This window comes from Leptodactylus fuscus, chromosome 4, assembly GCF_031893055.1.
Source record: "Leptodactylus fuscus isolate aLepFus1 chromosome 4, aLepFus1.hap2, whole genome shotgun sequence".
NCBI classification, from domain to species: domain Eukaryota; kingdom Metazoa; phylum Chordata; class Amphibia; order Anura; family Leptodactylidae; genus Leptodactylus; species Leptodactylus fuscus.
Window position 1 is genome coordinate 186,425,349 of NC_134268.1, and position 26,716 is coordinate 186,452,064.

Sequence of the window (26,716 nt, forward strand, 5' to 3'; positions counted from 1 at the left end):
CAGTAGGAGGTTGGAGGTGGAATTACATTAGACTTCCAGAGAACACTTTTATTTGTACTGTACTCAATCAGAAAATTGTTTTATGGTAAAAAATCATCGGTGATTGGAAAAGTAGCCATGAAGAAAAAGAAAATTAAAGATTGTAGTCTATAAATGTCCTTATTCTAGCTGATTGGAGAAGTGCAAAATGTGTTTTCAGGTGTCATCTCCTCAAGCAGAGCGGACGTTTCTATATGTTTTGTCTACTACAGGGGTATACATTTCCATCATTAAAGGGATTGTCCAGTTTCAGCACTAAAAAACTTCTAAAAAAATCTACGATTTTCTAATATACTCTCAGTATCAATTCCTCACGGTTTTCTAGATCTCTGCTTGCTGTCATTCATTCTGTTTACTTTCAGTGGATAAAAATCAGTCCACGGTCATGTGATGTACAGTCCATGGTCATGTGACTATAGTCCATGGTCAAGTGATATACAGTCCATGGTCATGTGATATATAGTCCATGGTCATGTGATGTACAGTCCATGGTCATGTGATGGACATATAGGTGCACAGGTTGTTACCAGTCAGATGTCTGACTATTGTGTTGTGACTGTAGCGAGCTATGCACCGATGTGTCCATCACATGACCATAGACTGTATATCACATGACCATGGTCAGAATTTTATCCATTGGAAGTAAAGTGAATGACAGCAAGCAGAGATCTAGAAACTGCAAGAAATCAAAAATTGGAAAATTGCATAACTTAATATTTATTTGTTGCAATTGGACATCCCCTTTAAAGGGGCTCTATCATTGGGAAAAGTCATTTTTAACTAAAAATATACTTGCCTAGCCTTCAGAAAGGCTATTCCACACCTACGTTTTGTTAATCCCCTCAGTGGTTTTTGAATGAGCCCATTTTTATTCATATGCTAATTAGCCTCTAGTGTACACCCTGGAAGTCTCAGCGAGCACCATCTCTCTTCTATGAGTACAGCATAGGCTGCTGATGATGACGACTCATCTCCCTGCTCTCACACACACATAGCACATAGTGCTTGCTGAGACTTCTGGGAGCACGCTAGAGGCTAATTAGCATATGAATAAAAATGGGCTCATTCAAAAACTACTGAGGGGATTAACATACAAAAGGTAGGTGTGGAATAGTCTTTCTAAAGGTTATGCAAATATATGTTTAGTTAAAAATGACTTTTCCCAATGATAGAGCCCCTTTAAGTTCACTCAAGCACATCATATAAGCTGGGAGAATTGTTTAAAAACAGAACATACTTATAGTCGAGAGGAATTTTTCAACCTCTAGTTTTAGACAATTTTAACCTATCCTTAGGATACAGGAGATGGAAATTGTCTGATGGATGATGGTCTCACCACTGGGACCCTCACTGATCATTAAAATGGCGTTTTAAGTTCTTCCAGTCCATGAGCTGGGCTGAGTACAGTGCTCAGCTATCTACATCAGTTCCATAGTGTTTGAATGGAGCCGTAACCAACATGTATGCCCACTGCTTCATTCAGACAGGGAACATAGTCCCCCATTCTCATGACCCAGTGTAAGACCCCAGCGATCAGACACTTATCACCTCTCCTTACTCTTACCACCTATTAGCAATTGGTTAAAGCAATGCCTACACTTTTGTTCCCTCCTGTGATCTGTCCATGTAGTATGGGGTGACACTCAGGCACGCTGGGTGGTACAGTTGTTATGAAATCCATGCCTATAGAGTATCCTTCCTGGGCTGAATTGATTGTGTCTGGGCATGATATGGCTGCCACGCCAACTGGACAACCCAGCGTGTAGAGGTATCACACCACATAAGAGGGTCAGATTTTGGGGGTGAAAAAATAGAGTTGGATCTCTTTTACAAAATACTGTCTGGGGATTAGAAAAGAGAGTGAGCAGAGGTTGTGGAATAATATATGACTGCAGAATCAGAGTGTCACTTTCTATGGAGTCACTCAAGCCAGCAATGAAGCTTTAAAGTGTACAGATACTTGAATTTATTTTTTAATAAAACAATGGTGCAGGTGAAGGGAATAAAATTCGCAATATATACTTCACTAAAGTATAAGTGCCTGTATCTTTATGTATTTCACCTGTCTTTACTTCCTATCTGAATTATTCTGGTCTATACTCTGTCAGTAGTTTCAGTTTACAGCGACGTCTATGGAAAGGGAAAGGGGAGGAAGGGAAGGAGTAGAGACCTAGATATGAAGCCCTCTACAGAGTTAAATTTCTGACAGTGAAAAGCTGTGTTGTGAAAGAAATTGGAGATGCTTCTCTGTTTAGAGGCCCTCCCCTCTCCATAGACTTCTTTGTATAAATTTGGTCAGTGACAAAGTAAGGTGAATAAATAATAAAGTAATTTGTATTTTCTTATTTTCACCTGCACTATGGATTTATACAAAAAAATAAAAGATTACTTATGCTTTAAAGACCTTGTCTTAGGACAACACCAAATATGCAATAGGAAACAGTTTGCAAACCATAAAACCTTATAAGCTGTGTTCACATTTTCAGTTTTTGTTGTATTTGACTTCATTTGATGCTTTTTATTACTGTAAAACATACCATGTGTATACAGGCGAATACCACAGAGGAAGAAATGCATTTCACAACTATTTTTACGAGTCTATCAAAGTTATTAAAGTTGTGGAGACAATTTAGAAAGTTTCTATGTTTTTTTTTTTTACATTTTTCCATGTGCTGGCTCCAGACCATTTTCCTCCAGTAGCTTTTACTAAATATTCATTTTCTAACCTTAATATCTGGTTCTCTAGCAGCAGTGATGTAGGACGGCCTTGTTCATCATTTCATTGCTGGGATTTTGCAGTCCATGCTGACGCCCCGCCAGTGATGACATAGCGCCCTAGCAATGCATTATTTACATAGACACAGAAACGGTGCTAATTACTGCAATATGTAATGTGCAGACATGCTGATACTTTACTGGCACTCTGACAACGTGTTTTATTTCCTTATTGTTCTGCGTTTCTCCCTTGTGGCGGGACACAGCTGTTTCCTCTTGAAAACAGAATAGGAGGCTTTGTATACACTTCTTTTTTTTTTTTGCAAAAGACCTGGCCACCATTGTAAATTGAATATTAAATGCTAATGTAAAGCGCTTTTGTGATGACATCGGGTCAGATAGTATGTTCGGTTTGCAGGCGCTATTCATTATTGGGAAGTATAACATATACAAGCATCAGAACAATAGCTCAGAACAATAATAATAGAAAAAAAGAGGTATACAAATAAATCCATTTTGGACTGAATTTTCTTGTCGTTTCAGGCAACATTTAAAGGATGGATGGATATCATGTATGCGGCTGTGGACTCGCGTCCGATGGTCAGTATGTGCTTTTAGAAATGTTTCTGTTGATATGTTGAAACATTTTTTTGTTAAAGGGGTATTCTGGACTAAAATAATGATGATATATCCTAGATATATGAATAATATCAGATCTGTGGGGCTCTGATACCCAGTGCCCCCAATCCATCAGCTGTTTTCAGTAGTAATACGCAGAGAATGGGGCAGGAAGCAGACAGCTCTGTTCTCTGTGTAGTAAGACACCAATTGAAATCCAATGGCATCTGTTTCCCTGTGTGGACTCTCCATCGTATAGCACTACATTTGGTATGGATCTCAGCTCTGGATAAAAGAGCTTTCAAATGATAGAGCTCTTTCATTCAATTGAGAGGGAATGTCAAGAAATTGGCACTTATCATCTTTCTAAAGGTGACTTAAAAGGAGTATGACACCAGAACCCATCATATCAAATCATCCCTGCAGATAGATAGATTAGGGTCATCTGAATCATAAAGTGTTTGACCATTGTGAACATTTGCTTCCATTTCTGATGAAGAAGTTACCTTCGCTCGAAAGAGGTAATTTACATATTAAGAAAAACAGCAATTTCTTCCAAGATCAGAGGAGATCGGGCGTGTTCAGGGTGGTGTGGCCAACAGTTCTGGTGACAGACTCCCTTTAATAGAATAATCTGCTATGTGTGTACGTGAGGTGCAAAATTAAATCTGCCTATTGCATGACCTGTACTGTATATGTTATTTAACTACTAGTTTTCCCTCTGCAGGCTCTATTTCTAATTGTCAGTTATCCCTGAGCTAGTGGGTGCAGACTACGTACTATTAGGTCCCCTATATACACCCAGAAAAGGAGATTCTCCACCACTGTCTCTGTTTTACACACAAAAAGAAGGAGCAACAGCATGAAGGACATTATAAAGCAGTATAGCTACTGTATGTATCTAGTACTGGAATAAGATACTACACTCACTAGAAGCTGCAGCTCAAACTCTGTCAGGTTCTGCTTTTATCTTCCACCAGTAGCCTTTTTTTCCTCTCACCGCTCCTGTTTTTATAGATGTCCATGGGCAGAATTGTCCTTTTGGATGGATTAATAGTGAATTTACAGTTAATTAGCAGTTAAATGGGTATTCCCATGTACATAATCATATCTATATTTGTAGATAATTAAAAGTTAAACATTTCTGCAAATATAAGTAATTAAAAATTCTGCAGAGTTTTAAAGATTTTCTCTAACTATCTTAGTGGTGACAGTCTGTTATCTTGATCGGTTGCCAATGGTTACGACCACCAATGCAGAAACTTTCTCTGGTCTGGGACTTGTCAGGAACCCACCCATGATTCTCTTATTGTACCGGGGTTATCAGGCAGGGACACTACAGGTATCAGAAGATATCCCGGCCACAATAAGGAAATCATGGCTGATTTTCTGACCTTAGAAAGTTTCTGCATTGGTGGTCGTATCCACTGGCAACCGATCAAGACAACAGACTGACACCACTAAAAAAAGTTAGAGAAAATCTTTAAAACTCTGCAGAATTTTTAATTACTTACATTTGCAAAAATGTTTAACTTTTAATTATCTACAAATTAAAAAATAATTATGTAGATGGGAATACCCCATCTACATAAGGCGGGGAAGGAGAGGAGCCTGATATCGCTCATAAGTAGAGATGAGCGAACACTAAAATGTTCGAGGTTCGAAATTCGATTCGAACAGCCGCTCACTGTTCGAGTGTTCGAATGGGTTTCGAACCCCATTATAGTCTATGGGAAACATAAACTCGTTAAGGGGGAAACCCAAATTCGTGTCTGGAGGGTCACCAAGTCCACTATGACACCCCAGGAAATGATACCAACACCCTGGAATGACACTGGGACAGCAGGGGAAGCATGTCTGGGGGCATAAAAGTCACTTTATTTCATGGAAATCCCTGTCAGTTTGCGATTTTCGCAAGCTAACTTTTCCCCATAGAAATGCATTGGCCAGTGCTGATTGGCCAGAGTACGGAACTCGACCAATCAGCGTTGGCTCTGCTGGAGGAGGCGGAGTCTAAGATAGCTCCACACCAGTCTCCATTCAGGTCCGACCTTAGACTCCGCCTCCTCCGGCAGAGCCAGCGCTGATTGGCCGAAGGCTGGCCAATGCATTCCTATGCGAATGCAGACTTAGCAGTGCTGAGTCAGTTTTGCTCAACTACACATCTGATGCACACTCGGCACTGCTACATCAGATGTAGCAATCTGATGTAGCAGAGCCGAGGGTGCACTAGAACCCCTGTGCAAACTCAGTTCACGCTAATAGAATGCATTGGCCAGCGCTGATTGGCCAATGCATTCTATTAGCCCGATGAAGTAGAGCTGAATGTGTGTGCTAAGCACACACATTCAGCACTGCTTCATCACGCCAATACAATGCATTAGCCAGTGCTGATTGGCCAGAGTACGGAATTCGGCCAATCAGCGCTGGCCAATGCATTCTATTAGCCCGATGAAGTAGAGCTGAATGTGTGTGCTAAGCACACACATTCAGCACTGCTTCATCACGCCAATACAATGCATTAGCCAGTGCTGATTGGCCAGAGTACGGAATTCGGCCAATCAGCGCTGGCTCTGCTGGAGGAGGCGGAGTCTAAGATAGCTCCACACCAGTCTCCATTCAGGTCCGACCTTAGACTCCGCCTCCTCCGGCAGAGCCAGCGCTGATTGGCCGAAGGCTGGCCAATGCATTCCTATGCGAATGCAGACTTAGCAGTGCTGAGTCAGTTTTGCTCAACTACACATCTGATGCACACTCGGCACTGCTACATCAGATGTAGCAATCTGATGTAGCAGAGCCGAGGGTGCACTAGAACCCCTGTGCAAACTCAGTTCACGCTAATAGAATGCATTGGCCAGCGCTGATTGGCCAATGCATTCTATTAGCCCGATGAAGTAGAGCTGAATGTGTGTGCTAAGCACACACATTCAGCACTGCTTCATCACGCCAATACAATGCATTAGCCAGTGCTGATTGGCCAGAGTACGGAATTCGGCCAATCAGCGCTGGCTCTGCTGGAGGAGGCGGAGTCTAAGGTCGGACCTGAATGGAGACTGGTGTGGAGCGATCTTAGACTCCGCCTCCTCCAGCAGAGCCAGCGCTGATTGGCCGAATTCCGTACTCTGGCCAATCAGCACTGGCTAATGCATTGTATTGGCGTGATGAAGCAGTGCTGAATGTGTGTGCTTAGCACACACATTCAGCTCTACTTCATCGGGCTAATAGAATGCATTGGCCAGCGCTGATTGGCCGAATTCCGTACTCTGGCCAATCAGTGCTGGCCAATGCATTCTATTAGCTTGATGAAGCAGAGTGTGCACAAGGGTTCAAGCGCACCCTCGGCTCTGATGTAGCAGAGCTGAGGCTGCACAAGGGTTCAAGCGCACCCTCGGCTCTGATGTAGGAGAGCCGAGGGTGCACTTGAACCCTTGTGCACCCTCGGCTCTGCTACATCAGAGCCGAGGGTGCGCTTGAACCCTTGTGCACACTCTGCTTCATCAAGCTAATAGAATGCATTGGCCAGCGCTGATTGGCCAATGTATTCTATTAGCCCGATGAAGTAGAGCTGAATGTGTGTGCTAAGCACACACATTCAGCTCTACTTCATCGGGCTAATAGAATGCATTGGCCAGCGCTGATTGGCCAGAGTACGGAACTCGACCAATCAGCGCTGGCTCTGCTGGAGGAGGCGGAGTCTAAGATCGCTCCACACCAGTCTCCATTCAGGTCCGACCTTAGACTCCGCCTCCTCCAGCAGAGCCAGCGCTGATTGGCCGAATTCCGTACTCTGGCCAATCAGCACTGGCTAATGCATTGTATTGGCGTGATGAAGCAGTGCTGAATGTGTGTGCTTAGCACACACATTCAGCTCTACTTCATCGGGCTAATAGAATGCATTGGCCAATCAGCGCTGGCCAATGCATTCTATTAGCGTGAACTGAGTTTGCACAGGGGTTCTAGTGCACCCTCGGCTCTGCTACATCAGATTGCTACATCTGATGTAGCAGTGCCGAGTGTGCATCAGATGTGTAGTTGAGCAAAACTGACTCAGCACTGCTAAGTCTCTGCATTCGCATAGGAATGCATTGGCCAGCCTTCGGCCAATCAGCGCTGGCTCTGCCGGAGGAGGCGGAGTCTAAGGTCGGACCTGAATGGAGACTGGTGTGGAGCGATCTTAGACTCCGCCTCCTCCAGCAGAGCCAGCGCTGATTGGTCGAGTTCCGTACTCTGGCCAATCAGCGCTGGCCAATGCATTCTATTAGCCCAATGAAGTAGAGCTGAATGTGTGTGCTTAGCACACACATTCAGCTCTACTTCATCAGGCTAATAGAATACATTGGCCAATCAGCGCTGGCCAATGCATTCTATTAGCTTGATGAAGCAGAGTGTGCACAAGGGTTCAAGCGCACCCTCGGCTCTGATGTAGCAGAGCTGAGGGTGCACAAGGGTTCAAGTGCACCCTCGGCTCTCCTACATCAGAGCCGAGGGTGCGCTTGAACCCTTGTGCAGCCTCGGCTCTGCTACATCAGAGCCGAGGGTGCGCTTGAACCCTTGTGCACACTCTGCTTCATCAAGCTAATAGAATGCATTGGCCAGCACTGATTGGCCAGAGTACGGAATTCGGCCAATCAGCGCTGGCCAATGCATCCCTATGGGAAAAAGTTTATCTCACAAAAATCACAATTACACACCCGATAGAGCCCCAAAAAGTTATTTTTAATAACATTCCCCCCTAAATAAAGGTTATCCCTAGCTATCCCTGCCTGTACAGCTATCCCTGTCTCATAGTCACAAAGTTCACATTCTCATATGACCCGGATTTGAAATCCACTATTCGTCTAAAATGGAGGTCACCTGATTTCGGCAGCCAATGACTTTTTCCAATTTTTTTCAATGCCCCCGGTGTCGTAGTTCCTGTCCCACCTCCCCTGCGCTGTTATTGGTGCAAAAAAGGCGCCAGGGAAGGTGGGAGGGGAATCGAATTTTGGCGCACTTTACCACGTGGTGTTCGATTCGATTCGAACATGGCGAACACCCTGATATCCGATCGAACATGTGTTCGATAGAACACTGTTCGCTCATCTCTACTCATAAGATGTATTACAAAGTTTCTTATAGTCATTTGTACTATTGATTTGTGCAAAGTTTGGTGATTTTGTTTAACTAAAACTTCACTAATAGGATAGTAGTATTTTTGTTTTCTGAGTCTGGATTCACACTTGTTGCTGTTCAGGTATTCCGTACATCATTTCGCTCAAAAAACGCAAGCAGGACTTTTCTCTCTGAATTTTGCAGTCAGAAACCGAGCAGAAACCTGGAGAACCCCATTATAGTCTATCGGGTCCGTGGGTTTCCACAGATAACCACTTTTTTAAGTGGATTAGGTTTCCGCACACGGACCCCACGGACGGAAACTTGAATGCAGGTGTGAACCTAGACAATTCTAAATTCCCATGTTAACCCCTGACATATACTGTATACTACAATATTTGTAGCAATCGCAAAAAAAGTTGAATTGATCTGTTTCGGGGCTGTGCATGATCCCACAAATATCTCATTTCTAATAAGGATCCTCTAGAAAACAAATGAATTTTCATTGGACGTATTAGAATTAACAGTTAGAAAAGAAGTTGCTGAAATATGAGGTGATGCTCTTTATTAAAGCCAATTAATGTGAAATACAGTAAAGTTTTGGCCTCGGAGCATTTTTCAGAATTCCAAAGACTTTTTTTTTTCTAAATCATAAAAAAATTCCTACAAGCAATAGTGGCACCAAGAAATGTACTGGTAAATGTAAAACATTAGTAAAGCAATTAAATCTTTGGTGTCTGTGTCTTGCTCTTGCTTGGTGGTCCTCTGCCATTGTATTCTAAGTGGTGAATTGGCTTCTATGTATCATAGGATTCACATGGTTTTAATCACGTTGACTTATTTTCCAGATGATATAGAGTGGGTTGATTTGGACTTGTCATGACGACCTCATTAATATAACATGAATTATTTATACAGATTTTATTTATTAAGAATTAAAGAGTCGTTTCAATAACTTTACATAAATCAAGAGAACAAGCGAAGAAACTTTTAAATATATCTTATTACAGAAAAACGCCTTTTTTCTCCATCAGCCGCTTCTTCTCCTTCTCCCTGCCTCTGCCATTCTCAAGTTGCACTCAAATCTCTGATGGAATCCATCTTGAGAGATGCAGAGCAGAGACAGATTTTAGCTTTACTTAAAGATCGGGTTACAGCTGCTGCCCTTAGAAGTGTATAAAGGGAGATGGGTAGGAGGGAAAGGTAGCGAGACAGGAAGGGAGACACTGCTCAGTATTGTATAATGTCCTCCATGCTGCTGCTGCTGCTGCCACTTCTGAGGATGTTTTACATAGAGGTAGGGGAACAGGAACACCTTTTCTCTTTTAGGGTCCATTCACACGGAGTAACGTGCCGCGTGACCTGGCACGTATACGGCGTGTGAGACTGTGCACGCTGTAAAAGCTCCCATTGATTTCAATGGGAGCCTGGATCGTATATGCCGCGTTATTTTGCAGCCGTGATTTTGTGGCACGTTACTCTGTGTGAATGGACCCTTAGTGGGTAGTATGGGAGCCAGCTAGTTTCTGTCCATACTTGAGTGGAGTTCAGAGAAACTAATGCTAAGCTACTGGAAGAAGTCAAACTATCCACCCCCAATCTAGCCCCTCTGATGTCATGAACATCTTTGAACCCTGAAACTGTTGGACTAGGTCTGAGGAGCATTGTCTATAATTGAATAGATGCCCTGTGAGCTACTGAAGGTGGTGTGGTGTGTGTGGGGGTGTTTAAATAATACATTAAGGGTATGTCCACATGGTAGAAAATGGATTCCGCGTGTGAACATACCGCACAGTCATGCACCGGAATCCCGCCATGGCATTCCGCTCTGGATTAGGCCCAAATGAATGGGTCTTTTCGGGAGGGAGTCTCGCGCTGCGGATGGCGCGGCTAATTCAGCTGCAGGATTTGCAGCAAGATAGGTCATCTCACTTCTTTTTTACGCTACTAGCTAGCGGTAAAAAAAAGTGAACAGCTCCCATTGAAGTTAATGGGAGCAATTTTGGCTGGCAGATTTTGAGGTGGATTCCATGTCAAAATCTGCTGCCAAAAAACTCTGTGTGAACACAGCCTAAAGGTTGAGTTCACACGGGGTATTTTGGTCAGGATTTTGAGGTCGTATTCGCCTCAAAATCCTGGCCAAAAAGACGGCTCCCATTGAAATCAATGGGAGACGATTGTTTCTTTTTTCCAAGAGCCGTTTGCTCTGGCTCCCAGAAAAAAGAATGGAGATGCTCATTCTTCAGACAGTTGTGCCTTGTGAATCCAACTGAAGACACTCTCAACTAGGCCCATTCATTTGGGCCTAATCCGGATCACAGTGCACTGCATCGTCATCCAGTCGTGGCTGCCCCGTATTTTGGACCAGAATGGTTCTGGATCAAAAACCCTGTGTGAACCCGGCCTAAATGTACTCCAGCTCCTATCTGACATACATATTGGTCTCAGGCACCCAGACCACCCAAAATTATTAAGAGGCATAAAATTCTTAATAATTTTTTCACATCTCATGCCAGTGCAGCATACTAAAAACCAGTCTGAATAACTCAACCCCATAGTGTCTGGCTCCATATTATAAAGTAACAGGGACTTTGCCAATACAGCGTCTTTGCTATTTTATGTACATATGGCCTAATTTTTACCCAGATGAAAATGTTACTAAACCTGAGCATTTTGACTGGGAGAAGTTCTCGAAGCTCATGTTTTCCGAATGGGGTCATTATGTTAAATGCCACATTTGATCTAAGCTTGCTGCATTTGTGCATTTGGATGAATGATAACATGAACTAAGTGGAATTAAAGATTGGTGACCTGCGCTAACATTACCAGGAAATAACGGAACTGAGAGCGAGATCCTGGATGAATCTTACAAAACAATAAGAAGTGACTTGGCGTATTAGTGGTTTCACGCAGTATGACTAAAATGTTTATGGCTTGATTTACTGTAGGTTCGCTAATACTTATTGACTTTTATATTGGGTTTTCAGCAAGATAGCTGTACAGGGCTCACTATGTGTTTAAGTAAGATTTGTAAATGAACAGAAACTTGTATGAGGTCTATTTATTTATGCCAAAAGTATCCAAGTGTTTCCTGTTTATATATATGTTTGATGGGTCAATATTGGGTAATTTGTTTTTAGCTGTATAGAATAATGTAGACCTCTACTGATCTACCGTCAATGGATTAATCCTCTACCATCGCAGCCATTTTTGCATTTTACTTTTTTAATTCCCCGTCTTTAAAGTCCTTACTGTTTTATTTTTGTGTCATGTGAGGACTTATTTTTTGTGGCACAAATTGCACTTCACAATGGTGCCATTTTGTATTCAATGCCACGGGAAGGCCTCAATAGTTATAGTGCTCTGGTGGGTCTCTGAGTGGATGCCATATTTATAGATCTGGTAACTGCTGTGTTTAAGGGGTTAAGAGCCTGTCCTAATTAAAAAAAAAAAAAAAAAAATCCAATGAAGTTTACAGATAGCATGTTATAGATTAGGATAGGCTCTGGTTTATAGCTTTGTGGGATTACCATTCAACATAACTTGTCATTTATTAATTTAGGTATCTGCTCTTTTTGGATTTAGTAGCCCAGTAGGATGTCATAGGCCTCATTCACATGTGCGTTGGTAATCCATTCAGGGGAATCTGCATGGAGTCCGTGTGCTTGCTGCGAGATCTCCGCACGGAACGTATGGACAGAAAAGTAGATTATGAAGTACTTTTCTGTCTGCATGTTCTCTGCCGAGATCTCGCAGCAAGCACACGGACTCCATTCTAGTCTATTGGGTCCGTGTGCTTTCACTGCACACCACTTGCCAGGGAGTTTGGTATTCCATTGGGGGGGTCCCCATGTGGACTCCCTTGAACGGATTAACAACACAGATGTGAACGGGGCCATACACTGTGAATGACAGTGGCTCTACATTATAACAACATGTTTTGCTCTACATTATGACGCCTATAGATTGGACAGCATTTTGCAATGACCGATTCCCTTGTGTTCCCAGCCTCCCAAAATTTGCATACACTTGAGTACATGTTTTTTTTTTGTTTCGCTACAATATATTATTGTAATATTCAGTGCAACTAAGCCTGTTATGTGCAAATGATGATAATAATAATAATAATAAGCAAGTGACATCAGAAGACAATCTGCACCCGCTACATTTCTATCTACACTAAAGGTTTTTATTGTGTTATAAAACTAATGTATCTTTTGGTATTATCGTTGTGTTTGTTTTCTTTAGATTGAGCAACAGCCGATATATGAAACCAATAAATACATGTACCTGTATTTTGTCATATTCATCATCTTTGGATCTTTCTTCACATTGAATTTATTCATTGGTGTGATTATAGACAATTTCAATCAACAAAAGAAAAAGATAAGTATCAGACTCGTGTCATCTTTGCTCTTTCAATTCTCACTTTTGCGTTATCTTATCAATCTACCTAAAAAAGAAAAAAAAATGAGAAGCTCGACAACATTTTCAAAGTGATGGACTATTTCATGTGCTGGAATAACCATCCCAATATCCATCACTACTTTTTGAAAATTTTGGATTGCTGTCCATTTTTTATTTTTTTTTCTTTGTCTAATAAAAAATATTTTTCCAGTTTTGCATCCAGTGAATTTACTAGGCTGCTTGAGACTTTTTCTCATCTATCTATCTATCTATCTATCTATCTATCTATCTATCTATCTATCTCCTATCTATCTATCTATCTATCTATCTATCTATCTATCTATCTCCTATCTCTCTATCTATCTCTCTATATATCTATCTATCTATCATCTATCTATCTATCTATCTCCTATCTATCTATCTATCTATCTATCTATCTATCTATCTCCTATCTCTCTATCTATCTATCTCCTATCTAACTATCTATCTATCTATCTCCTATCTATCTATCTATCTCCTATCTCTCTATCTATCTATCTATCTATCTATCTATCTATCTATCTATCTATCTATTATCTATCTCCTATCTATCTATCTCTCTATCTCCTATCTATCTATCTATCTATCTATCTATCTATCTATCTATCTATCTATCTCCTATCTCTATCTATCTATCTATCTATCTATCTATCTATCTCCTATCTAACTATCTATCTATCTATCTATCTATCTATCTATCTATCTATCTCCTATCTATCTATCTATCTATCTATCTTCATTTTGCAAATATTTGCGTGTTTCATCCACCTGTTTCGTTGTTTGGCCTGAAACAGAAGTGTTAATATTATGCCTTGAAGTCTCTTAAGACCACAATAAATAGAAGCCCAAGGGAGACGCCAGAAATATAATATACAAATTTACTAACCTTCTCTTAGCCCTCCTGGGCTCCCTCATGACATCTGGTGCTTCCTTGAAGTCCTATTCTGGCCTCCTGGGTGACATAACGGGTCCCAGAGGACCGCTGACGCTTGTGATCCCTCACATGATTGGGCCTCAGTAGTCCCCCGGGGCTTGTGACATGACTCAGGAGGCCAGAAGAGAACTATCTATCTATCTATCTATCTATCTATCTATCTATCTATCTATCTATCTATCTATCTATCTGTCTATCATCTATCTCTCCTATCTACCTATTTGTTCCATATCTATCTATCTTTTTATCTGTCTCTCTCTCCTATCTATCTATTTTTTCCATATCTATCTCTATCTATCTATCTATCTATCTATCTCCTATCTATCTATCTATCTATCTATCTATCTATCTATCTATCTATCTCATATCTATCATAGTCATGAAGTGTACTCTTTCTATAAATATTAGTCTGTAGGATAATATGCGCAGGCGTATTCTTTGCCAAACTTCAGATCTATGATTCCGAGAAGTCTGACATAAAACATTCACTTTCACAGACATAAATTCTGAAATTCATAAAGCTGAATCAGATAAGCGAGAATACTTTTCAAAGAGCTTTTTTTCTGTAATGACTCATCTGAAACTGTATCTCAGGTTGACAGAGATAGGGAATATCCCTTTAGAAGAATATCACTGTTTTATCACAGCTCACATGCGCTGATAGACAGCAAACAGCCAGCAGGCTTGATATTTAGCAGTTATACAGGGACGTCATTCATATACCCAAAGCATGAATATTGAGAGAGACAGATAACGTGATTTCTCGCATTACATGACATCCTTGCAGCGATTTTATTATTAAAGTCATATTTACTTTGCATATGGGGTGTGATATATGGAAAGGGTCAAATAAACATATTAACCATATATATTAAAATGGTATAATAATACTAAAAATTATTATTGGTAGTTGTGATATTAAGAATTTTTTTACATCCCATAAATGCCTATTAATCCAATATGGAAGATGTTCTCTGGTATATAGTCCTAGAAACCCAAAACTGAGGGCGTATATTGTATGTGGCCCACAGATGTATTCTCCAAATTTGAATACAAAAACAAAAAAAATTCAAGAAACAGTCAAATCTTAAGTCAATTGTTTTACCTATTTCTTAGAAAATTGAATGAAAATAATACACCCAGCCTTCCTATATTCCAGAATGGCAAATCGTCAAGAACAATGGCCACCAATGTAATTTTGATACATGTATGGGTTGAATAGTCCAGTGTTAAAGCCACTCTTACGTCAGGGGGCCATATGGCGTTTTTTGCAGTGTAGCGAATCCCATCCCCACTTTGCAGAAAAATCCGTGCAACGGACATACTGCAATATCCAAAAATACACAGAAATGCCAGCAATTTCCCTATAGGTGTAATTGAAGCAGAAAGTCCGCAGTCTGTGAACTTTCTGTGCAAAGCGCTGCGGGAAGAATTGCGATGCATTGCCGCCGCGCCAGGGTTTTTCCCACAGCCCTTTTTTGCTGCGTGGATTTTGTTCCAGATTTCACCATAAACATTGCTAAGGGTGAAATCCCTGAACTGAAATAAAATCTTCACCATATGTGTAGCAGAGAAATTTCATTCTGCGTGTGGATGAGACTTGCTGTTGTAACTGTATTTGGCTGTAGATATTCGGCCCGATAAGATAAGATAATACTTTAACAGTCCCACAGTGGAGAAAAGATAAAATAATCGACTGCATTTACACTACATGTGGATGTAGGCTTATGTTTTGGATTTTAGAGATGCATTCTGAGAGTTATATTATGGTATGAGGACTTGTAAGTTGTGTTTCTGGGACAATTACAGTATTGGTATTTGTCAAAGAAGTAGAATTCTTCTAGAAAAAGTGAGTTACACTGGGAACGATCCTGGACAAAGAAACATAAAAAATAGGTAATTTTCTGGTAATTTTCATGGCGTAAATGAAAATCTGTCACAGGTTGTCAGCTCTGAATAAGCAGTGATCTTCTAGGTGATCTTGGAGAGATTTCACTTTAATCGGTTCTCAGTGTTTGTGATAAAATAAGACACCAATAGTTTGAAAATTGTCTAAGGCCTCATTCACATCTGTGTCGGTGATCTGATCGGGGGGAGTCCGCATGGGGACTTCCCTAAACGGACTACCAAATGCATTGCCAAGCGGTGTGCAGTGAAAGCACACGCACCCCATAGACTATAATGGGGTCAGTGTGCTTTACGCACGGAACATGGGGACAGTAAAGTAGTTCACAATTTCCCTTCCTGTCCGCATGACTCGTGCGGAGACCGTGTGGAAAGCACATGGACCCCATTATAGTCTATGGGGTCCGTGTGCTTTCACTGCACACCACTTGCCAATGCGTTCGATAGTCCGTTCGGGCGGGTCCCCATGCAGACTCCCCCGAACGGATTACCAACGCAGATGGGAACGAGGCCTTAGGCTAAGGCCCCACATTGCATAAACGCAGATTTTTTTGCATGCAGATTTTGCTGCATTTTTTTGAGCCAAAGCCAAAAATGGTTAAGAAAGGAATGAGAAATATATAGGAAGTTCTTATATTTCTACCTTCTACTGAATCTACTCTTGACTTTGGCTCCAAAAACCGCATCAATATTTGCAATAAAAAAAGCTGCATTTCCGCAACATGGGGCCTCAACCTAAAAGTAAAATTCAATATGGGCGCCTCAATGTATATGGTAAAATCCTGTATACTAGGATCTGATATAAGTATATTTTTCTAAAATTCATTGCACATAATCCTGTACTATCACTATGGAAAGAGATAATGTTAGGACCCCTACATTTATATACAGTATATTCTCATGACTGCTGTAGTATAGCAAAACCTGAAATCGTTTAAGGTGGAAAGTTCAAGGTTCCTCTGCTGTGCGTTTGTTCATAGCGCCCCCTATCTTCCAAATTATTCCTCGTTTAATACATTTGTGTCTATATCACAATTCTCTTTTTTTTTGACTATAAAAACCACATTTGACTCTAATTGAAGGAAGTAATTCAGAATTTGCTGGAACATTTTGTTTCAGCTGAAACCGCAAGGTCACCATGAGCGCAACTTTTCTAAATAAACTGTAAAAGAGATATTGTCCTAAGTGACCCAAAGTGTTCAGACAATAGGAGAGGTATAATGTTACAAGTGTAAACCTATCTGTAAAATATAACATGGCTGTTAGAAATAAATGTTATCCTAAAATCTGTGCACAGCATCTCCTGCAAATGTATCAATCTTCTGTCACTTCTGCAAAAGCTACAAGCTGAGATGGATGGGCTCAGCCTCCAAGTAAAATCCAAGCTGTCTGTCACTTCTGATACAACGATCAAGACATTTTTCTTATGCGGCTGCCTTACCATGTGTCGTAGGCACAAGTGAAGCAGAATGGAATTTATTTCTGGATATTTTTGTATTATTATTATTTATTTGTACCTGTTTTTCAGCATTAGAGTTCCCGATTTTTTGGCACATTTATTTTTGTAATGTTTATTATTTTGTGCTAGAAAGAACAGATGTTTGTTCCATGTTTGACACTTTGCCATCTAAACTAACAGGCATTGTTAAGCAGAGTTGAACTTTTTGGCACATTTACTGTATTAGGCTAGGTTCACACTAGCGCCCGGACTCCGTTTTCAGATTTCCATCTTCTGCATGCAGAAGACAGAAACCTGTCAGACCGGCTCCGGCCATGAATGCCAGTGAGCGTTTTATGCTCTCCACTGCGAAACCGTTTTTTTTTAAAAACCGGACACAGAGTACTGCATGTCCGACTCTGTGTCCGGTTTTAAAAAACCGGTTTTGCGGTGGAGAGCATAAAACGCTCACCGCCGCTCATGGCCGGACATCTTTCAAACCCATTCAAATGAAAGGGTGAGAAAGAGTCCTGCAGGTTTCCGTCTCCTGCCTCTGTTTTGTGCAGGAAACGGAAACCGGTATGAATGGAGACCAGGCGCAGATGTGAACGAGCCCTTAGGCTAAGGCCCCGCATAGCGGAATCGCATCACATTTTTTTTCTGCAGCCGTATTCACAGAAAGCCCACTGAGATTTCCTCTGTGGACTTTCTGCTTCCATGACACCTATACAGAAACCGTAAGTTTTTTTTATAGGTATAATAGACATGCTGCGATTTACAAAATCGCATCTTTATTTAAAAAAATGCAGCATGTCTGCTACAGATATTTTTCTGCAAAGTGTGTATGGGATTATCCAGAATCCTGTCCACTTTTCAAGTACTGTAATGCTCTGCTTCAGGGGCGTAACTTGAGGGGCTGCAGAGGATGCAGTCGCACCAGGGCCCAGGAGCCTTAGGGGGGCCCATAAGCACTGGCATCAGTATTGAGATTGCAGCTTCCATCTGGCCCATAAGACAAGGAGACCCACAGATTCCCCTAACCACACTAAGGTGGATTAAACTCCTTATTACCCGTAACCATCACTATCAAGAATTCACTGTGTGGATGAGATAGGGGGCCCTGGACAAAAGATTGCACAGGGGCCCACCAGAGTTTAGTTTTGCCACTGCTCTGTGTTTTTTGCAATGGGGGCCCAGCCTTAAAGGGAATGGATCATCAATTTTATTTGTGTTTGTGTATCCATCCTTTGGGGTCGCATAGGGACCTGAAAGACAGAGACCCTGCCACCTAAAAAAACAGTTACACATGGAAACCCATGGACCGTGTAGATCCTAATGAGCTGGTTTCCACCGGTTTTATACTGAAAGTGGCAGAACTTTTATCTCTATTGATTTTAAGTGGATTCATCAGTAAAGTCTCCTATAAAGACACCAACACAAGTACGAATCCAGATTGTTAGATTGTTGGCCCATCTTACCAAAATCGCAGGTTCAGCTAACATTTATGTACTGTGTATGTCCGTCTTAACACATGACTGCAGGATCAGACTACATAGGGATCTTGCTTATCACACACATGTACATGTAATATAAAAAATACAGTCTTCTTATTATCAGGAAGAAATACAATGCACATGTATCTGACTTATGCAAACTGTGGCAATAACATGGGGGAAAAAGTTAGTTGTTGTGTAACTAGTTAATTACTCATTATATTACACCATAATGAGCGGAACGTTGGAATTTCAATATTTTTAATTGTTTTTTTTTCCTCAGGTACAATATGGTGTATTCACACATAGCCCATTTATTTCACTGACAGTGTAATAAGCAGATTAGTTATAATTACCCTAAATAAATGATATTTCTATAAAATCCATAACATTTTTATCTATGACCCTAATATTTCTTCTGTGAACAAGATTATTAGGAAATCTTCTTCCATCTTATATCTATATCACATGTACATCCATTATATGTAATAATAATGATTATTCATTTTTTCTCCCATTACTTAGGGGGGCAAGATATTTTCATGACTGAGGAACAAAAAAAATACTACAATGCTATGAAGAAATTGGGGTCGAAAAAGCCTCAAAAACCAATTCCAAGGCCACAGGTAAAAATGATAATTATTACCATTTTATTGCTCTAAATCTATTGGATTTTAAGGTCATTTAAATTCATATTTAAGTTACGGTTTGAGAGTCTTAATTTAGTGCTTTTTTTTCTTTTTTTTTTGCTTGAGATATAATAGACTACAGAATTTAAATAATTTTAAGAACATAATAAAATACTGCCAGAGATTTACAGATGTAGCAAATTTTAAACTTTTTTTTTTTTTTTTAAATTTTTGTTCACAAGTCCATAATGCAGGCGAACATGACAAACTTTGCACTCACTTTATTAAATACCTATTTCTTTACTTAGTTGCCATTTTGATCTAAAATGTACAATAGAAGTCTATGGAGAGGTGAAGGAAAAGGAATAGGGTTGCTGCTTGAGACAGGGTGACATCAGAGAAATAAGACACCTCTCTGCACTATGGAGTAACTCTCCACTTTCACAAGGATCAGGACTTAGGCTGGTCTTACACGACCGTATTGAATGTACGGTCCGCAAGTTGCTAATCGGCAACATAGGCTCCGTAGATGTCCGTGTCCTGCCGCACTCGCCCATAGAGTTCTATGGGCGAGTCCGTGCAGTGCCGCAATTCACGGCCATTACAGACATGTCCTATAAATTGCGATCCATGGTTGCGGCCCGGCCACACTACGGATAAAATATCCGGTGGTGTAAGAGGCCGCATTGAATATAATGTGTCCGCAATTGAAAACCCTCAATTGCAGACCATTTGCGGACTTACATTATGGTCGTGTAAGACCAGCCTTACTATCTGCCCTCCCCAGCCAGAAATTACTCCTAATATCTTTCTATACTATTTGCAGAATGAGAATGGCTGTGCTATGCTAATAACATTTACAGTATTAATGTAGCTCAATGGCGATTAGTTTGGTGTTTGATAAATCAGTATCAGTACTGTCAAAGGTAACGTCACCCCAGATAACAGAAATCGGTCAAAATGGTAAAATGATAAATTTATTGCAGCTTAGAAAATGTAGTATAGCATTGCATTATGGCTTTATTACATGGCTTATAAAGGAGGGTCCTAAGTGGTGTCACCCCTCTATAATACCTATATGATCTAATTGTCTTGATAGAACAATTTATTTAAGACTGAAGCCCCAGGGGTGGACTGGGATGTATAAGACTTTCCTAGATATTTCCCATTCCTTATGTAGCTACTCCTAGCTTTGGCTCAAAAAAAAAAAAAAAAACCACAGCCAAAATCTGCAACTACACACTGTTAGGCCTCTGCCTGAGATGGCATCTAAGCTACACTGAAAGACCACAGGACTGGCTGAGATTATATTTTCCATTTGTGCCTTCACTATATGACTGTCTATTGTGAGTGTACTGAATCTTGACTAGAGATGGGCAAATCAGTTGTTTTTTTTTGTTTTTGTTTTTTACTTTAAAAAAAACCCCTCAAAACACTTATACCTTCCATTACCTCTCTTGGGCCTCCTTGCAGTGTCTGGTGCTCTTCTGTGATGTCATCAGCTTGTGCTCAACGCTGAGGTCTGTGTTTGGGCCTCAGAACTGGCCTGGGCACGCCAAGAGTCATAACACCATAGCATTCGGTTTGCCCATGTGACCTCTGGTGGCCCTGTCACAGGGCTTAGCCATGACTCCCGAGCCAATGACTTTACAGAAGAGTGCCAGGAGTTAGAGATGAGCGAGTACTGTTCGGATCAGCCGATCCGAACAGCACGCTCCATAGAAATGAATGGATGCACCTGGTACTTCCGCTTTGACAGCGGCCGGCCGCTTAACCCCCCGCGTGCCGGCTACGTCCATTCATTTCAATGCGTGCGTGCTGTTCGGATCGGCTGATCCGAACAGTACTCGCTCATCTCTACCAGGAGTCACAAGTAAAAAGTGCCAGGCGGTGCAAGGTAACACAAGATGAGTATGAGTGGTTTTATTTTTTACATCTCCCCTCAGAGGTCTGAAGAGACCCCAAAGCATAATAATGTCACCACTTTTCACTTTGACATAACTTTATCTGTCTTTGTATTAGAGAGCTAGAAATTGGCTAGATCGGTCCCTGGGACCTATGAGTGTCCTTCACTATGTTTTAATCCAATTTAAAGTGTGGTTCCTTCCTAACTTGTTTGTTCCAAAGCAAACCGGGGACCCAAGCCGCCAAACCTGAACACAAAACGAATCTTGAGAGGTTCGCCCATCTCTAGTCTTGATACTTGATATTCACATTCTATCATTAATCTTGAATACTTTATTCCATGTATGTTCCATAACTAAACCGTACTTTTCTTACAGAACAAGTTTCAAGGATTTTTTTTTGACGTTGTAACCAAGCAAGCCTTCGACATTACCATCATGGTTCTTATATGTCTTAACATGGTTACCATGATGGTGGAAACGGATGAGCAGTCTGACTACATTGAAAACTTATTGTACAATATCAACTTGGCATTTGTAGTGATTTTCTCTGGTGAATGTATCTGTAAAATCCTGGCGCTCAGGTATTACTACTTCACAATTGGCTGGAACATCTTTGATTTTGTGGTGGTGATTCTTTCAATTGTCGGTAAGTATCTAAAGACCTTTGTCAAACCATAAAGTGATTTATGGCAGGACCTAGTTTGCTATAACTACTATATTTACAGTACATGGAGTCATTCAAGTCCCTATGAGAAGCAGATTTGTGCAAAAAACGTAGCAAATAAGATTTCAGGGGTTGTAAATTTCCACAAAAATTGTTAATAGCACTATACTCCCATTTATAAAAGATTGGGAAGGAGCTTTGGATTCCCTTGGGAGGATGTTTGATAGGTTTTCATCTACTAGTTGGGAATTGATTTTATTTTGGGCCTATTTTTGGTGTGGATATTATGGCTAGTGTGTCAAGGCTGTTTCATAGGTTGGGCATTGACATACAGGGTCGCTTGCTACCTATATTTGCTACTAGAAAGACATTATTGCCCCCCTGGCAGGTCAATTGCATACATGTTTCTATGAAGAATTGCTTGTAAAAATCCATGGGAAGAATATGCAAATCTGACTTCCATGATGTAATTAGGAAGCCAGTGCCTCAGTCATGCACACCAATAGAGGGCGCTCACTGAGAATGTGCAAGTCTATCTCCCATGATGTAGTTAGGAAGACAGAGCCTCACTCAAGCAAACCAATAGAGGGCGCTCCCTTTAACATCATGCCGACCTTCTCAGAGGCCTTTGTAAAAATCCATATCTCAATTTGACCCAGTAACTATCCAAGCTAATTTCACATCTGTGTTTGGTGACTCCTGATACCGGTGGATGAAAAAGTTTTAGAATAATGGATGCCCTATGGACCCCTATATAACGAGCTCCATGTGTATCCGCTATTTTAGCAGTCCACCTGTCTATTTCTCTAGTCCTCCGACAGACCAGTACAACGGACATCTCGGCACAGATGTGAACTTAGCCTGAGTGATACAGATGGAGCACTGTCTGTCTCCCTTCACTTCATTTTTTTCTGCCATATCTATTAGAAAAATAAGTCATATATACAGAACTATTTCTTCTGTTCGAAAAGTTAACAAACATAATGGAAGAAAGCTTCTATATTTGTTATAGTAAAGTGAATAGAAATGGACGCACTCAGAGGACGCTCCATCTGCATCCGTCATTCTGTAGCCGTTAGTCTATTGCTCTCATCCTATGATGGATACGGACTATAATACCAGTAGTGTGAACTTTCCCTAAGTGGGTCCAGATTGTGTCATGTGCATTGTGGTATAAAACGTAATTTCCTTTTAATCGCCCTAATGTGCTAAATGTGTTATTTAGCAGTGTCCGGTATTCCCATTATATACTATATTCCATTCTATATTATGTAATATGGTAAGCACATTGTATTATAGCATACACATTGGTAGCGCTTATATTTGGTCGTGTTTTTAACTTACACAATTCATCAAGAGAGAAAAAGGGAGAATAAAAAGTTGTCTTCTGCTTTAGATTGCAAATGTGCAATGGCCATGTGGGTGATCATATTAAATGTCAACATGTGCTTTAGATTTGCCCCATGTCGTGAAACATGTATTCCTATAGTCTCTGTATTTCAGAATTCAGTTTCATTCTATACCCCCCACCTACAATCCAGACATTTTTTGTGTAATTCTTCTTATGAAGTCTACTGTCAGTAATCATAAATATACTGTATATGGTTACACTCGCCAGATGTCCAAAGTCTGTGAACAATGTTACATTTTCACATTCAATACATGTTCATAAATCTCCACCATTATAATCAGTTCTATGGGACGATGGAGCTCTGTACTAGCTATTAACGGTCACATAGAAGGGAATGAAGAGTGGGGCACATTTATGGACGACCTCTCCTTGCATTGCTTACATTCTGGCGCTGTGCTGCTCACTCACTGTATTACATATAGTGGCGGTTGTAGGTAGTGAAGCGGTATCCTATTCAAGTCTTTGGGACTCCACTTCTATATCCATGACCTCTGCTGTATACAGCGACTAAGCACCACAGCATTCGGCATGTGAACAATATCGAGAGCTGAAAGCCTGGGAAACAGCTGTTCTGTGGGAGTACCAACACTCAGACCCCTGCAAATCTAAAATTGATGGCCTATTCTTAAAGGGAGTCCATCGCCAGAATCCAACATATCCACCCAGCCCCAAAGATAGATGGGTTAGGGTCACGTGTTTTCCCCTAGTGCTTCCGTTGCTGAGATATCTATATTTATATGTGATTTATATTTTTGTTAGTATGAATAAGAGCTCTTTGCGGTGACTACAGTATTGTGGCTTACCTCGTTGGAGCACCAGCAACATCTCGTTGCTCCAAAGAGGTCATTTGCTTATTGAGAAAAATAGGCACCGATTCTAACCAGTGACCCTAACCAGCCTATTTGTGGGGCTGGGTTGATATACAGTGTACTGGTGATAGACTCTCTTTAAAGGGAATAGTTATTGAACCAGCTCCAGTACCTTATAGTGTATAGGGGAATAAATACCCCTTTCATTATGTGAATAGAAGCTAGGGGGTGTTTTCTAGCTTGCAGGGGCTCCGTTTCTATCCCTACCTTCCCTCCAAACACTCAGACCTGCCCTGTACAATGGAAGGAGGTGGCTCCATTAACTCTATTAACTATCCAGTGGTGCTGGGTGCGGGAAGAAGAGGTGGTGTACTGGATCTGGTTTAGTAACCATTTTTTCTATTAACAGATTCCATTTAAAGGGAACCTCTCACGTGCTCCTTCCACTCTACACTGGAGCCAGCATGTGTAACATAAAATGATGACCTTTACTATGATGCCCCTCACCAAACTTTCTGTTGCAGAAAAGTCACATTACAAATGTTTAAAACCTTAGACCAACATCATATGCAAATTTACCTTACCTAGTCACGGGGCTTCATAAAGCCATGGTGCAAGTCAAACTGTAGCAACACTCCCCCACCATGCGTTTGCCTTTTTTAGTTGTCTGGATAAGGTTATGGTCAACTGGTTTTAACCTTTTCTTTTCTTTTCCAGGCATTGTACTTTCAGACATCATCAAAAACTATTTTGTGTCTCCAACTTTGTTCAGGATAATACGTTTAGCCCGAATTGGACGTATTCTGCGACTGATCAGAGGAGCCAAAGGAATAAGGACTCTTTTATTTGCCTTAATGATGTCCCTCCCTGCTCTTTTTAATATTGGTCTCTTGCTTTTCCTTGTAATGTTCATATATGCCATTTTTGGCATGTCAAACTTTGCCTATGTAAAGAAGGAGGGTGGGATTGATGACATGTTTAACTTTGAGACATTTGGAAACAGCATGATTTGTCTTTTCCAAATCACCACGTCGGCTGGGTGGGATGGTCTCCTCAGCCCAATATTAAACAGTAAGGAACCTGATTGTGACCCTAATGTGCCCAACCCTGGAAGCACTACTCTTGGAAACTGTGGTAATCCTCCTGTAGGAATCGTCTTCTTTGTTAGCTATATTATCATATCATTTCTTATTGTAGTTAACATGTACATAGCCATCATCCTGGAAAACTTCAGTGTGGCCACCGAGGAAAGTACAGAGCCTCTAAGTGAAGATGACTTTGAGATGTTTTATGAAGTTTGGGAGAAGTTTGACCCAGAAGCGACACAGTTCATTGATTACTCCGTCCTTTCCACATTCGCAGACTCGCTTGCTGAGCCCTTACGTATACCAATACCAAATAAGATTAAACTGATTGCAATGGACTTGCCTATGGTTAGCGGAGATAGGATTCATTGCTTGGATATTTTATTTGCATTCACCAAAAGAGTGCTTGGGGAATCTGGAGAAATGGATACTCTAAAGATACAAATGGAAGAAAAATTTATGGCGGCTAACCCATCCAAAATTTCATATGAACCTATCACGACCACTCTAAGACGCAAACAAGAAGAGGTGTCTGCCTGTATCATCCAAAGAGCCTACAGGAGGCATTTGCTTTACCGTTCCATGAGACAAGCCTCATTCCTTTATCGTCACAGGTCATGTGATGGTAACATCATCGAAGAAGACGCTCCGGAAAAAGAGGGTCTTATTGCATTTATGATGAATGAAAATTATGGTCGCCAATTGGATAAAGTGGAATCTTTGTCCTCGACTTCATTTCCACCTTCCTATGACAGTGTAACCAGGGACACATGTGACAATATCACAGTGGAGGACTCTTCCAAAAACGACGAGTCCACAGATTGTAAAATATGCGCAGACAGAGACAAAGAATCGTTTGTATAATCATTGTTTTTGATATTGTTTACAGAATGTTACAATGTACAAGTGCACAACCGTTCTGGCAGCCTTCATATTCAATTTATTTGCTAATAAAATGAATTAACTTTTCAACTGAACTCCTGGGAACGAATGCTTTACAACTGTTGGCTCAATCTCAGTCAACTTCGCTTTATATTTCTACATCGAGAACTTATGCAGCCTAAAAAGTAATAACAGTGGCGTGGTTATGAGTATGCTAATGTGTAAAAGAGTAATGCAATGTATCTCTATACACAGACAAAGCCTGACTGTATACATTCATTTATGGTCTTATACTAGTGTGTTTAGTAAAGGTTCTATATGACCTTGCATCTAAGTTAAATCCAAATATCACAAGCTGCTGTAGCAAAACTATATACACTTACTGTATATGTCATGAATGGTCTTTCATAAATTTATATTTGATATTTTTTTTACTTACAAAAAAAAAAAAAATCTCTTTTTTCCAAGGGGAGAGCAGGTAACTATTTAAAGATCTGCGTTACAAACTCTCAAATGATGTAATATATATATAAAAAAAAAAATAGAAAAAAAAAAATTCTTGGATCGTGCTGCTGAAAATTGTTACAAAACATTTGAACTGTTATTACAAGCTGATATGTAATTGCTTGGCATGGGTAATGCAAATAAAG

At 40.6% G+C, this 26,716-nt stretch overlaps 1 protein-coding gene across 2 annotated transcripts in view; it reads left to right on the forward strand.

The window, feature by feature from the left end:
* Nucleotides 1-26,459, forward strand: part of LOC142200863 (sodium channel protein type 5 subunit alpha-like) — a 415,975-nt gene extending 389,516 nt beyond the window's left edge. For both annotated transcript variants that reach the window (XM_075271516.1, XM_075271515.1), the window contains 5 exons: nucleotides 3,298-3,354; nucleotides 12,712-12,853; nucleotides 19,205-19,305; nucleotides 21,591-21,861; nucleotides 24,817-26,459. In XM_075271516.1, the coding sequence (XP_075127617.1) occupies nucleotides 3,298-3,354; nucleotides 12,712-12,853; nucleotides 19,205-19,305; nucleotides 21,591-21,861; nucleotides 24,817-26,048 (1,803 nt within the window). In that variant the 3' untranslated portion in view covers nucleotides 26,049-26,459. The remainder of the gene's footprint in view (nucleotides 1-3,297; nucleotides 3,355-12,711; nucleotides 12,854-19,204; nucleotides 19,306-21,590; nucleotides 21,862-24,816) is intronic.
* Nucleotides 26,460-26,716: the final 257 nt, after the last annotated feature.